The 13,387-nt window shown below is 50.8% G+C and overlaps 1 protein-coding gene across 1 annotated transcript in view; it reads right to left on the reverse strand.

Moving 5' to 3' along the window:
* Positions 1-686: 686 nt before the first annotated feature.
* Positions 687-13,387, reverse strand: part of BOC (BOC cell adhesion associated, oncogene regulated) — a 16,704-nt gene continuing 4,003 nt past the window's right edge. The window contains exons 6-17 of the mRNA XM_009573820.1: positions 12,459-12,757; positions 9,502-9,661; positions 8,478-8,588; positions 7,051-7,257; positions 6,044-6,225; positions 4,805-4,910; positions 4,500-4,622; positions 3,573-3,794; positions 2,977-3,203; positions 2,313-2,392; positions 1,482-1,675; positions 687-903 (exon numbers count right to left, since the gene is read on the reverse strand). Of these exons, the coding sequence (XP_009572115.1) occupies positions 719-903; positions 1,482-1,675; positions 2,313-2,392; positions 2,977-3,203; positions 3,573-3,794; positions 4,500-4,622; positions 4,805-4,910; positions 6,044-6,225; positions 7,051-7,257; positions 8,478-8,588; positions 9,502-9,661; positions 12,459-12,757 (2,096 nt within the window). The 3' untranslated portion in view covers positions 687-718. The remainder of the gene's footprint in view (positions 904-1,481; positions 1,676-2,312; positions 2,393-2,976; positions 3,204-3,572; positions 3,795-4,499; positions 4,623-4,804; positions 4,911-6,043; positions 6,226-7,050; positions 7,258-8,477; positions 8,589-9,501; positions 9,662-12,458; positions 12,758-13,387) is intronic.

The following is a 13,387-nucleotide window of genomic DNA, read 5'->3' on the forward strand; positions in this document are numbered from 1 at the left end:
AGTTTTGTGTGACTTAACTGGCCCAGGTAGTGGCTGTCCCTCTCCTTCCCATTGAGAAGATTGGCATGGCTGGCTATTTGGAAAACTATAACTGCAGGAAAACGTCACCTTTCCCCAGGTGTCCTGCTTGCTGTGTGTCTGCAAGTATAAAATGAGTAGGTTCGTTCTGTGGGAGGATTTAGCATACAGCCAGCCACAGAAAAGACTAAAGCCTTTATTTTAGATGTTAAAGCGTGGGTTTGTCTTTACAGATACTCGGCTGCAGATGGCGTGTATGTGAAGGGTTGTTTAAGTTGATTAGGCAGAGTGCGTAACTCCAGTCCATTCACAGGAGTGTGTTCCTGGGACATGCCTTCCTGTGGGGGAGAGGAAAAGACCTTTTTGACAGCGTTATCTTTCATGAAGCCGTCACTGCAAGAGAGTGCTAGATCTTGGTGGTGGCAGCTCTGTTTGGACCCATGTCCTGTGACGTCTTTTGTGCTGCTGTTTCAATCTTGTGCTCTGATGAACAGCCCCGTGCCACGGATAGCTGCTGCCTTGTTTCTTGGGCTCTCCTGTGACCTTGCTGAGGATGCCTTCTGTCTCCAAAGCATTATAAAAGGCACATATACATCTATATACAAGTGCATAAATATATAAATAGGGGTGTTATACAAAAATAAATACCCATTCTCTTTTTCTCTTTAGAATAAGTCTTTTGCAAAAGGCAGCTTGGTCCCTAGCTAATAGGAGAATAAGTCTCTAAGGGCCTCAGTGGTGGTGGGCTGCCGTTCAGGTGTCTTGGTAGGTCCTGACCCAAAGATGTGATCACTGGATTCTGGGGATGGAGATCTCCTCTGGACTGGCAGCAATCTAGTCTTTCTACCTCTTCAACTGGCACTAGGCCTAGGCAGCAAGGGCCTCCTGAAAGGGAAAGGAGCAAGGAACGATTACAATGCATACAGAAATGAGACATGCTGTGGTAGCTTTCTAGTCAACAGTCCACTTTATGAGGATAGGTACTCTCATCAAAAAGCAAAAACTGCATTCTGAAAGTCCTGGCTACATGGGAGTTTGATCCTATGCTCACACACAACAAGTTAGCTCCACGTGACAGGGGTGGATCAGTTCTTAGGGAGATGGATTCACGTAATTTTTCAAGGACCTTGTTGTTTTACTGGCGGTCTGGAAAATGCAAAATTAAGAAGGACTAAATGACAGCGTCTCTGCAACTGGAGGTGGGTATGTGCCCTTCCGCCAGCATGCAGCTCAAGCTTTTGGAGAAATGAGAAATCTGTCCTCTAAAACTGACTGAGGCAATTTACAGTCCCCAGTGTGGCCTTTCCATGCTGTTGTTCATGACAAGGACAGTGTTAAAACTGTCCTTGCACCACAGAAGCGAGCATGAACAGAGCCATCAAAGGTTCTACAGTGAGATTTCCCTTCGAGATCAGCCTAAAACGATAAGATGAAACAAGCACTGAGTTTTCCAGACCACTGACCTTGGTGGAACATGGGATCCCGTCGACCATCCAGGCTAGGGCCTCCCACTTTGCTGCCCATCACTGGATGATGGAGGCCAACAAAGTGCTCTTGAAGGTGAGGACAGTCATCTTGTGGCTGAAGAAGCTGGTGAGTGGAGTCATCTGGGAGGCTGTAGAGGAAAGAGCTGTCTTCTGTTCTTGAGTTGGGCAATCTGGGGAGGCAAAGAGGTTTAGCACTATTCACAGATCTTTCCTCCTTGAAAGATACGACCTCTGTAACACCTCAGCCAGCTGCATCAATGCAATGACACACAAAGCATTCCTAAATGAGGGGTAGAGCAGAAGCTGGGATGTACTTGTGGGATGGGAATGAAGTGATGGGACCTGGTATCCACGATTCAAAATCTAGTGAGTGCCACAGGAGCTGGGAGAAGTAGTGCCTCCCAGGGAGCAGGGGAATAATGACTTGACATCTAAACAGCGAGACCAAAGTGCCTGCAGTTGGACCCTCGCCAGATTCTGGGGCAGTTGTTTATCAGCATCCAGTCATAGATGTTAGCTTCTCTCATCCTATTTTTCAGTCTCCCACTTAGGAGCAGGGGGAGGAAAAGGAGGCAGGGGGAAGTAGGTCTTGGCCGTCTCTAAAATTAAATTATCCCTCCCTCAAATCATAAGAGGAATGAGCCGTATGAAGAGAATTTAGACCAAGGCCTAGTGCTGGAGCATCGATTTGTTTCCCAAGTGAATTGGGACAGATGGGAGCATGCTGAGGGTGAGCTTTTGTGAGCATGTAGTCTTGTGGGTCCCACTGGACTGTTCCACTCTTCCCCTACATAAGCCAGGACTAACCTGGAGGGCTGGTAATCTTGCTGGGCACTCCCGTTTTGCAGCACTCTCGCCTGCAGCAAGGCATTGGTCTCCTCATGTGACTGGAAGGAGAAAGAAGGATTCTCAGCAGAGCAACGCCACACAGCAGCATTAAGAGGCAGGTGCTGATCTGGGAGCCAGAGCTGTGGGGCAGACTGGTGAAGCTCTTACGACAGAAGGCAGAGAAAGCTGAAACTGTTTCTTTTGCTACAGAGGACAGAGTGGAACCGAGCACAGAAAAACTCACTTCACGTTTACTGCTGAATCCATGGGGGATGATAACCAATTTATAGTCTCAGCTGTGGCACTGCCTTGGCCTGTGTTACTATTTACACACAGAGTCCTCAACATTGTCAGTCCCTGTGAGCTTTGCTCAGGAGAAAGAGGAACCATTCCCTGAAGAGCAGCCTTTGCTCACTGCCTCCTCTATACTTAGAGCCACTGTCCCAAGAAACCACCCCTTCACCAGTGTTTTGGAGACCTTCCTGTTCCTCCCATGCCTCAGACTCCACTGCAAAGGGGAAATCTCTGTTAAGAAGACAGTCTTGCTGCTTCCACGTGCTGGCGTGTCTGGAGAAGCCCTCTCACTGCAACCACAGCCTCCAGCTCATGTGAAACCAACTGTTAACCGCAGGTGTGGACATACCTGTGGCACTTCATCTGGACTGTAATCTCGGGGCTTGGTGCTTGCGTAGCCCACTCCTGCAGCGGGGCAGATGCCATTCAGATGTGCCCCGTTGGCGTAGGGCTGCCCGTTAACATAGGGATGTCTGTTGGCACGAGGAGCAGAGATGCCCCTCAGAGGCACCATGGTGTACTGGCAGGATGATACCAGCAGCCCAGCTCCTGGGAAGCCCATGTCGATGGTTTGCTCTGCAGAAGGAAGAAAAAGGAAGTCTGAGGCCAAAAACAGAGATAAAGTTGAGCTTCTTGAAGCTCAGCAGGGAGAGAGTTAGGCTGGCCTATCAGGCAGCTATTTTGGCACCCAAAGCACCCTTGGAGACAGGGGTGTGCCCCTTTCCCTCTGCTCTAGTCCCAGGGTTCCTTCTCAGCAAGGTAAGCAGGACAAGGGACGAACGGTGGCATTTGTCTTTATCGGGTTCCACAGGACATTTGGGATTTGCCCTCTGCCCACCCTCTCCCTGCTTCCCAGAATGTGCAGCCCTCACATTTTGGGTGTTTGATCCAACTACCCAGGGCAGAGCATATCTTACAAATCAGGCCTCAAGAAAGAACCCTTACTCTGCTTGGACCAGGCTCTCCAAAGGCAAAAGGGGATGAAGGCCACGATGAGGAGTACAATAGAGCCCAGCACGACGCCTACAATCAAGTATGGCAAGTCGCTGGAACGGGCCACCATGGCTCCTGTCCCCAGGCCACTGTGCCCACCACTGAGTGGGGGATGCTGCTGGGGGGCCACTGTTGAGGGTGGAAGACGACCTGGCAGACCAAGAGACTTCCGAGCTGCGAAGGGAATTGAGAGAGAGAGAGCGAGCATTAGACACAGACATGGCAGGTGGAAGAGCAGCACGCTCTAGGACATCTACACTGCTGTGGAGTGGACAGACTTCTACAGTGACTTTAAAGAAGTGCTCCTGGATGCCAGAGGATTTCCTAGGCTGATGCATATTGCAGTACAGACAAGTCCTTTGTGCTTTGCTTACAGATCTGCCAGGCTCTTGGGCTGCTAAAGGAAAAGGAAAAAGGAAAATAGCTTCTCCAAAACACCCAGCTGCACTTGATGCTGTTCCTATCATGACAGTCCAACTCCTTGGAAGATGACATGGGACCTGCTTATAACCAAACACAGGAGCTCGGAACAGCAAGGGAAAGTTAGCCCTTCTGATTCCAGTCACCATCTATGTGACAGGAAAACAAAAGGTAACTACTACTCTGAGGGAAATGGTGATGGACTCTGCACAAGGGGTCTGATTACTGGTGTGGGTATATACACGTACTGAGCAACAGCATCAACAACCCTACGCCTCTCTTCTCCCCAGCGCTGCCTCCATCTCCTTGCCTGAGCTTGGATGATGTACCATCAGGCAGGGATGGTACCTGCCTTGCTGTGCTCTGACAGATGCAGGCAGGGAAGGCAGCAGGCAGGGAAGGCAGCAGGCAGGGAAGGCAGCAGGCTGCACTCCCAGAGGCACCTGTGAAGCTGGTTACCTTTGGTTTCACAGATCATCACATTGCTGAACTCGCTTTCACCACCCTCATTGAAGCACTGCATCTTAATGTCATACGAGGTCTCTGGCTGCAGGTGGCTGATGGAGTGCCAGTACCGATCTCCTGAGGAGGGAACACACACAGCTTCCTCTGGGAACAGGCAGCCGGCCCAGCTCCGCAGCAGTGCTAGGTAAAGTGGGCCTGGACAGCAGCAGCCTTGTGCCTTGTGTGCGGAGGGCTCCTTCTGGCCAAGTAATCTTCCAGGAGGAAGCAAGAGCTGGGACCAGTCTCCCAATATCTCCTACCTTCCACCACGTCCTTCTTGTAGTCGCTGTCATTGTCACTGTCAGTGGGGCGGTAGTAGATGTAAAAACCATGGATGGGAGTGTTGTTGTTGCTGGCTGGGATATACTGCAGAGAATGGGAGAGAGGGCAGAAATTACCAGAGATGTCTGTGCTCCATATTGTACTAGGTGAGGAGCAGTGGGGATAAATGGGATGGGACAGGAGGAAGACCCAGCAGGGGGTATTCCGTGTGTTGCCACTGGTTTGCACAGGAAGGGCTTCCTTCCAAGAGCTCAGTGCTGTTTGATACTCTCACACCTTGCTTCTCTCAGGTAACAGACAAGCCATGAGTCTGGTCACCCCAAGCATCCAGTACTTTGGTCCCTCCCAGCAGCCACAGCCAATGCTTCAGAGAAAAAATTCCTCAACAACAGTTGACTCAGCTGGGCAAGGACAAGCACACCTTCACCTTGACTCCAGTAGGCTCATGGCTTCCAGACAAACCACATCTTGCCACAAACTGGTGAATGCAGGACCCTCGTGTTTCTGAAGACAGCTCCATTCCTCCCCCACCCAGGGCAGTACTGTCCCAGCTCCATGTGTTCTCATTGTCTTTCACCCAGTATTTTATCAGCTACTGTTTGTGTTTAGATGAACAGCAGTGCCCATCCTGCCCTGTAGCAATTTCTGGCTAGAAGAAGCTGGGAGAGAAGAGGGCAATGTGTCTCTCTGAGTAAGCTCTAAGCTGTTGGAAATACTTGGATCTGGGCGTGTAATCCAAAAGATCCTGCCCATTCTTAAAAATCCTCTGGGGTGGACTGCTGTAAATGATTATCAGCACTTAGGACTGCTACCCAGCAAGTGAGAGTGAAGGACATTATCTGCTGGAAACTACTGGGACAGTCAGAGATGCTAATGGATCCCAGGAATTTGGCCAGGAGAGCAAGCAGCTGCCCCGTGCGTTGTTGATCTGTGCTTGTTGAACAAAATGGTCAAGACCCTGAGGTTATCCGCTGAAATGCCTCCTGTGTACAATGTTGGATTCAGACGAAAAGCGTTTACTAGGCTCTCTGACTTCCCCCACTTCTATGCGGCCCAAGCCCAGTCCTCCTTTGCTGGAGGGAGCTATTGGATCCTAGATCCATTTGTGCTGATGACAGGCTCCAGTGTGGTAACCTGGCAGATGTGTATGCTGGGCAAGTAGCACCCACATGCCTGCTTCCTGCACATTCAGAGATCTCTGCCCCTACAAACCTTACCATCCACTTCAGCATGATGGTGGTCTCATTGATGGCATCTGTGAAGGTGATGTATGGCCCGGCCACAGGGCGCTCATAGACTCGGTTGCTGTACCCAGACACCACGTATGGCCGAGACGCCGCACTGGGCTCGCTCTCTCCCAGGATGTTCAGTGCCCGGACACGGAATTTATAGGATGTGCCTAGGGGAAAAATGGGAAATAAAAGAGCTGCAGAGATCGGAGTCTTCCAAGACTTCCACTGTCAGCACAGGCCTGACTGTGGAGAGGGGCTATATCTTCTCCAGAAGGCAGGGAGCCTACAGAGAGGTTTTGATCAAAGTACAAACACTGAATGGCCAGATTTCAGCCATGTGCTAGATGGAGCCTGCTTTTCTTTGCCTTCCCCAATTCCTGTCTGGATGGTCTAGAGGTCAGGTAGCAGTTCTGGAAGGTGTGTGGGTGGATTTAGAGATGCCTGAAAGCATGTCCTGACCTGAAAGCAGGTATGGGAAAGTGTCCTTCCTCCACTACATGGAAATTAAGTACATAAACATCAGTTAAAAGCTCAAAGCCTAAATAATTTTTTCCCAAACATTGTTTTACTGGTCTTCAGGTTGGGGTAGATGTGTTGCCCTTTTAAGCTGTCCAGCCCAGTGATGCCGTCTTTTCTCATGTGAAGTGCAATGGGAATTGTGGTGCCCATCTGTCTTGCCTGCGGCTAAGGAAACTTCTATCCTGTCTAGTAAATGGCAAAAACAAATGCCTTTAGTAACTATATCCTGTAATACAGAAAAGCATGCACAAGCCTCCCTGAGGGAGATCAAACCTATGCTGGTCTTTGCAGCTGGAGAAATTGGAGAAGCATCTGCAACTTTTCCCCATGCATCTAAGGCTGGAGCTGGGGAGGGTTTGTTTTGCTCGCACATGCCGGGGCTAAGCATGATGTGACAGATGGCTAACTATCCTACGGGGACTGCACAGCTTTCCTCAGACCTCCAGGAAGCAGGGAGGAGAACACCTGCCCACCTTTCTCCAGGCCTGGGATTTCCACAGAGAGGCGAGAGGGAGGAATGTCACTGGTGGCCAGGACCCAGTCTCCCAACTTCTTCAATTTCTTATATTCCACACGGAAAGACTGGATGGGGAATCCACCATTCCCACGGGGGATCCAGGTCACGTACACAGATGTCTCTGATGCCATGGAGATGGTTGGACGGTCCGGTGCCTCTGGAGCTGCAAGGGGCACAGAAGGACATCAGGACATGAAAGACTTTCCCGTCGCCCTGTCTGGAGGATCCTGTAGCTCAGAGGTATGTGGGTGAAGGACTACCTGCATTGCACCCACCCACATGCTCTTTAAATCCTGAATGCTCTCTTCTTTCTGCCTCTTCATTAGAGCTAGCACCCCCAAATCCTCACTCCTTTCAGTTTGTGCCCTGCGAACATCTTTTACTCCTGCTTGCATCTTGCTCCTTTTCCACTCCCAACTCAAGTAGGATGAGACAAGGTTTGAGGTGTGTACACCCATCGTGGGAGGGAGAGCAGTGAGAGGTGTGGATGCAGGGCTGGAGATGGAGCAAAAGGCCTGGCTGATGTGGAAGCAGTGAGCAGTGGGAGACTGACACTGGGGACAGGCGAATGTAGGAGACAGAAACAGGAGAGATTGAGAAGAACCAGCTGAGGAGGAAATAGGGAGAAGTTCTCAACTGTAGAAATGTAATTTGATAGGAAAACAATCAAAAGATGGGAGGGAAAGAAAAAAAAAGAAAAGGCAACACATGAATGAGTGTGGGGAATTGAAGGAGGGGACTTCACAGAAAGGATAGGGATTGAAGGAGAGAATTTCACAGAAAGGATAATGGCATTGGTCAATAATAGTAATGGCAGACACAAGGTGGGAAACAATTAATTGGATTAACCAGTAAGGAACCGATGTTTCTCCAGTGCAGCAAAATACCCAAAATGGAGCACCCTCCACCCCTAGAATTGGCACTAACTGCCCCTTGTCAGGGCTTGGCTGAGAGAGGAGGATGCCAGGACCTGCAGGGACTTGGTTCCCCTTTCTCCCTCGCTTTCTCCCAGCACCCACTGGTGCACGGCAGCTTGTTGGTCCTGTGCACCGCACATTTGCAGACTCCACGGAAGGGCTTTCTGAACCCTCCATGTAAAACTCAGCAAGAGACAGAGAGTTTCTGACAAGCCCTTGCATTAATGGTGGGGACAGGCAGTGGGATCAGCCTGCTCTCCTAAGACAGACTGCCTGCCAAATGCAGTAGCAGGGATGTCTGAGAAGGTCCTCTCCTCGTCAGGAGCTAGAGACCACCCATCCAGCTTTGCACAGTCTTGCTTTACCTGGCGGAGACTTCAACCCCAGCATGGCCTGGCTGCTGCCACCCACAAGAGATCCAGCACCCCTTGCCCTCCCTCCTTGCCCAGCTCAGGGAGGGCCTTACGGGACAGACGGCTGTTGTCAGACTGGTTACTGCTCTGAGTGCTCGTGCCTGGGTCGTCCCTCTGGATTTGCTGCTCTTTGCTGGCAACAATCTCTGGTTTTGGGCGCCGGCCTGTGCAGAAGGGAGAGGTGGCATCAGTGACACGGAGACATGGCTCAGAGTTAATTTTTGCTGTGATGAGCAAAGGAAATATTCCCAGCCATGATGCCAAGGTAACTACTCTCTGGACTCAAACGGCCCTAGGGGTTCAAAGCACTCAACCTCCAGGCAGGAACTAAAGCTACAGGGGCAGGTTTGTTAAACTGTTGATAGGTTCCCCTCATATTTAATTTTCTAAAACTTTTAATTGCTTTTCTTGAAATGCTGCTAGATTTCTGCCTGAGAAGGTAGTAATTAGCACAAGACAGGAGCCTGAGGGGAGATGTGAGCAAGTCCACCACCATGGGGAAGGTTGCTACAAAGGGAATGTCTCCACACCTGGAGACATTCTGGAGACATGAAAAGCAGCCAGGGGACAGGGGGACTTAGCATAGACATTTGGAACATCCTTTTAGTGGCAAAGATGGCTCAGCACCAAGCAGGCTGCGTGGGAAGGCTTGGAGTTTCCTTTAGTGCAGGACAAGCTTTTAAGGACAGATTAGACAAACACCTGTCAGGAACAACCCCCACAGGCTGATCCTGTCTCCAGGCAGAAGATGGATTAAACGACCTCTTGACATTCCCACCAGACCTATTTTCTATGGTCCTGCAGGTGTCCAGCTGAGACACTGATGGAGGAAGGGACTTACTCCAACCCAGGCAGAGGGGAAGACCTGATTTTGCCCATCCCATTTCAATCCCACCCTCCAAATTTCCCTTCTGACAGAGTCGCTCTAAGCTGAGGGCAGATGGATTTCCAGAGCAGAAAGAGCCCCCCGCCTTTGTCCTAAGGCTGGTGCCTGTGCCTCAGGGCGGGGGCAGGACATCTCGGAGGGGCCCTCCCCTGGCTCCAAGCAAAACGCCCTGGGAAAGGTTTGACCTTTACCAGTTCGGAAGGTCACCATGGCTGTCTGTCCCTCGCCAGCGCAGTTGTGAGCAGCCATCTCCACCTCGTAGAGGCTCCCAGGGTCCAGCCTTGTGAGGGTCAGGCGGTTCTGTGAGGCCGGGACGTCTCTCACTGCCCAGCTGTCCGAGGCGTTGGTGACCTGCTGAGAGACGAACACAGGAGTTGCAAAGCTGGTGGCAGGCTGGGCTTCTTGCCTGCACCAAGCTCAGAAACTTTCATGACAGGTTGCGTATCAACCAGGGCTACCTTCCCTGCCTGGAGGCCAGTTCCCTGTCCGGAGGCCAGTTCGCTGCCTGCAAAGGAGGGAGATGTTTCCAGCCTGATTTTGCAAAGCTGAAGGGTTCAGGTATCAGCAGGACAAGTCACCAAGGACCAGGATGTTTTCTTGATCCCAGAGGTTCACTCAGCCCTGTTCTGTCCGCTGGTCCCCTCTGATACCACTGCTCTTCAACGCACGTAAAGCTCTGGAGCAGGCGTGCCCACAAAAGGCAGCATTAGCCAGAGGCTGGAGCTGCTTTAGGAGCCAAATCTCTCCTGCAGCCCAGCTGCTGAGCTGCTCATTTAGATGCTGGCCATTTCCATGGGATGAGGTACCCGGACAGCACTTTGGTCATCTGGACCAAAATCATTTGACTAACGGCTTTTTATCCAATTTTATCCAGCCTCACCGCTGTTACTTTCTGGCTGAAATGAGGAACCATAACATTTGAGCACAGGTTTCTGCAGGGAAGAGACTGTGTATGGCCGTGACCCCCAGAAAGGCTTGGAAACACAGTTCGTTTTTCGGTGATGCCCCATGCGGAGGGGGAGGGAAGGTGGGACCTTCCTCTTTCTCCCCAGCTGCAAGGATAATATTTTTGCAGGCAAATAGGCAGGACACTGAAGTGACCCGGTGCCGAAAGGAGCATTAGCAATGCAGGCAACGCAACAAAACGGAAATGCCAAGACCCTGCCATATCATTCATCTTCTCCAAGCATTTGACACTGACTGATTAATGCCTGCCTCGTTTTATTTTTATTCCCGAGCCCGCGGAGTTGTGAGGCCAGGGAGGGGAGCCCTAAAGACTGCTAATATCCAGGAAAGAAAAAGAGAAATTCTTAAGAAACAAAGATAATGGCTGCGTGGCATCTGACTGCTTGCACGCTGCTGAGATTTTAGGGGCAGCATAAGAGCAGGGGAAAAGAGACATCCGCAGATATTTTCCAGAGGAGAGGCAGACCCTTGCCCAGTACAAACGTAAGCCTTCTGTCAGTAGGTTTTACGTTCCTTATGGCCATCTTTCACACAAAGAGCCTTTTCTTTTGTTGCTGAATTGATTCCTTCTCTCTCCGCACACGTGCTTTTCCAGTCAGAGATGTCAAAACCAGATCATTATATAACTTGATCCTAAGGATCTCTGATAGAAAGAGTCTCTTTCTAAACAAGTTTAAGGGTTATTGGATCTAATTCCTTTCCACACAATCCTTAAGCATCCCAAGAAAGAGTCTCCAGCTGAGAATTTGGACTACACTGAAAACATATTACTGCAAACTGCAGTGACCCATGGTGACCTCCACTGCCCTACAGCCCCTTCCAGGTGAAGCGCTGAAAAACAAATAAAATATGGACAAACTCCAGCCTGCAAGTTAAGGTTGCATGCAGAATTGGTATTTACAGGATACACCATTGGGGGACAAATCTCTTCTTGACAGACAACCAGAGCCAATAGTCCGGTGAGGCTTTTGGCATCTTTTGTTTTTTATTTAAGCTTGCCCTGTTGTGTTCTTGTGTTGGCATCTTCTGCCTTTGTTTTAAAGGGCTCTTTAAAGAGATGGTTAGCTGAAACCCTCAGCTTAAGTTTTGTTTAGAAAGAAATCAAGGATGTGTAGGGATTACAACAGCCTCCTATTATACCATATTATCACAAAATCACAGTTCCAGGAAAATAGACACATATATTCACATGTAATTGAAAACGGTGTCTTGCAGTGGCTAAGAATCCAAAACATGCCAGATCTGGAACATACTCAAACCCCAAAGCAAAACCTCCCTCTCTACTGCAACTCCCTGCCTACCCAAAGGAAATACAAGCAGCAAACAGATAAATACAAGCAGCAAACAGATAAATACAAGCCCCTTTTTTCCCCACTTATCCCCAGCAAAATGGGAAGAGATGCTCTACACCTCAAAAGCAGAATTTTTACCTCAACAATGCCTCGCTTCTTAGAGAAACGGCTGGGCTACTCTGCCTGCACTCTGCCTGTGGTGCTGATAAGCTCCGCAGAGAGCAGGAGCCCTTGGGCTCAAGCAGGGCTCGGCAGTGCACCGTGTGCTCATGCTGTGCCAACAGCCAAGAGACATGCTCAACAGTGCACTGCCTTTCAGCTTCCAGAATAAAACCAGTGGTTGAGCACCTTCCCAGAGGACTTAGCATGGCTGTGCCGGCTCTCTGCCAGCTCCTTGCAGTCACTGAGCATGGGTGCTTCAGTGCTGCTGAGCAGGACAGGTACGTGCAGCACCTGCAGCCCAAGCCTTTCAAGGCAGAGGTGTCCCCATGGCTTGTGCCAAGACAAAAGCATTACAGAGCAAGTTGCTGCGCAATCTGCCCTCAGGACTTCCTACTTGTGTAAGCACACAACTGGGAATTGGAAATGGAAGCCCTTCAGACTGAAAATACATGTGCGTGCATACGCCCTCTGCGTACTTAGGCAGTCGGGTACCACCATGGGCTCTTCTTGGACAGCTCGGCAAACCTCCTCTCGTAGCCTGTACTCATCACACCTCAATAGGCTCAGGCTGCAGCTGAGGAGGTCCCACCAACCAGCGCCACCAGTGAGCGATGGGTGCCCCTGCCCCAACGCACCTGCCCACAAGGTGTGAAAACGTGCAGTAAGGCCACCAGCCCGCCTGTGGAACGGCGCAGAGGAAAAGTGGGAGCAGGGCGAAACAGCGATACCTTGCGATGCTTCACCACGTAATAGAGGATGGGGGCTCTGCTGTCAGGCCGAGGTCTCCACACCAGATCGTAGCTGTCCGTCTTGGATGTCCGGGGAGAACTGAGGATGATGGGGGCCTCGGCTGGATACACCAGCTCCCTGTTGGCTGCACACTGTGGAGACGCTGCCAGAGGGGTTGTCCCAGGCTTTGGCAGCCCAGCTTTATCCAGAGGCAGCTTTAAGGCACTGTCCCTGGAAGGTGGTGTTGGAGGCTGAGCCGAGGCCAGCTGGGCCTCTCGCCCAGGGTGGAGTGTAGCTCCTGAAAGACAAGGTGTTGAGGCAGGGTAAATGCCCCACCCAGTCTGCGGTGAAGGCAGAGCTATGAGCCCCTTGAACCTCTCAGAAGACTGGCACTATACACACATTGCAGCACAGGTACCTTAGAGGTACCAGGTCCCAGGTGGTGCTGCCTGCTGTGCCACTCAAAAACATGTTGTCAACGTTCTCTCCTCCTGCTATAAACCTGACACACCTCACTGGGGCCTCTCCCAGAACAGGCCTTGGCCACATGGGGCTTCGTCCCTCTCTCAAGCCCCTCTTACCCTAAAATCCAAGGAATCAGGTGTACCTCTCTTACCCCAAGTGAATCCACCCACATCAGTGTTTATGCTCTTGCCCAGCGCAAGCTCAGAGGCAGAGCTGAGTAAGCCACGGGGTAAGGCACTACACCCAGATGTCCTACACCTCTCATGTAGAGATAGCTCAAGTATGCACACATGGCACTGCACTTAGAAGCAAAACCGCTACCACCTGTTCCTACAGGGAGATATGGAGATCCCAGTCAAAAAAGCACTCGAAGTGTAGGATAAAAGGGAGGGAAGAGCAAGGCAGCTCAAACACAAGCAGCAGTGTTACACACCAACTTTCTTCTCCTGCTTCCCCCTGCTCT

Source organism: Fulmarus glacialis, unplaced genomic scaffold (assembly GCF_000690835.1).
Source record: "Fulmarus glacialis isolate BGI_N327 unplaced genomic scaffold, ASM69083v1 scaffold13533, whole genome shotgun sequence".
Lineage (NCBI taxonomy): Eukaryota > Metazoa > Chordata > Aves > Procellariiformes > Procellariidae > Fulmarus > Fulmarus glacialis.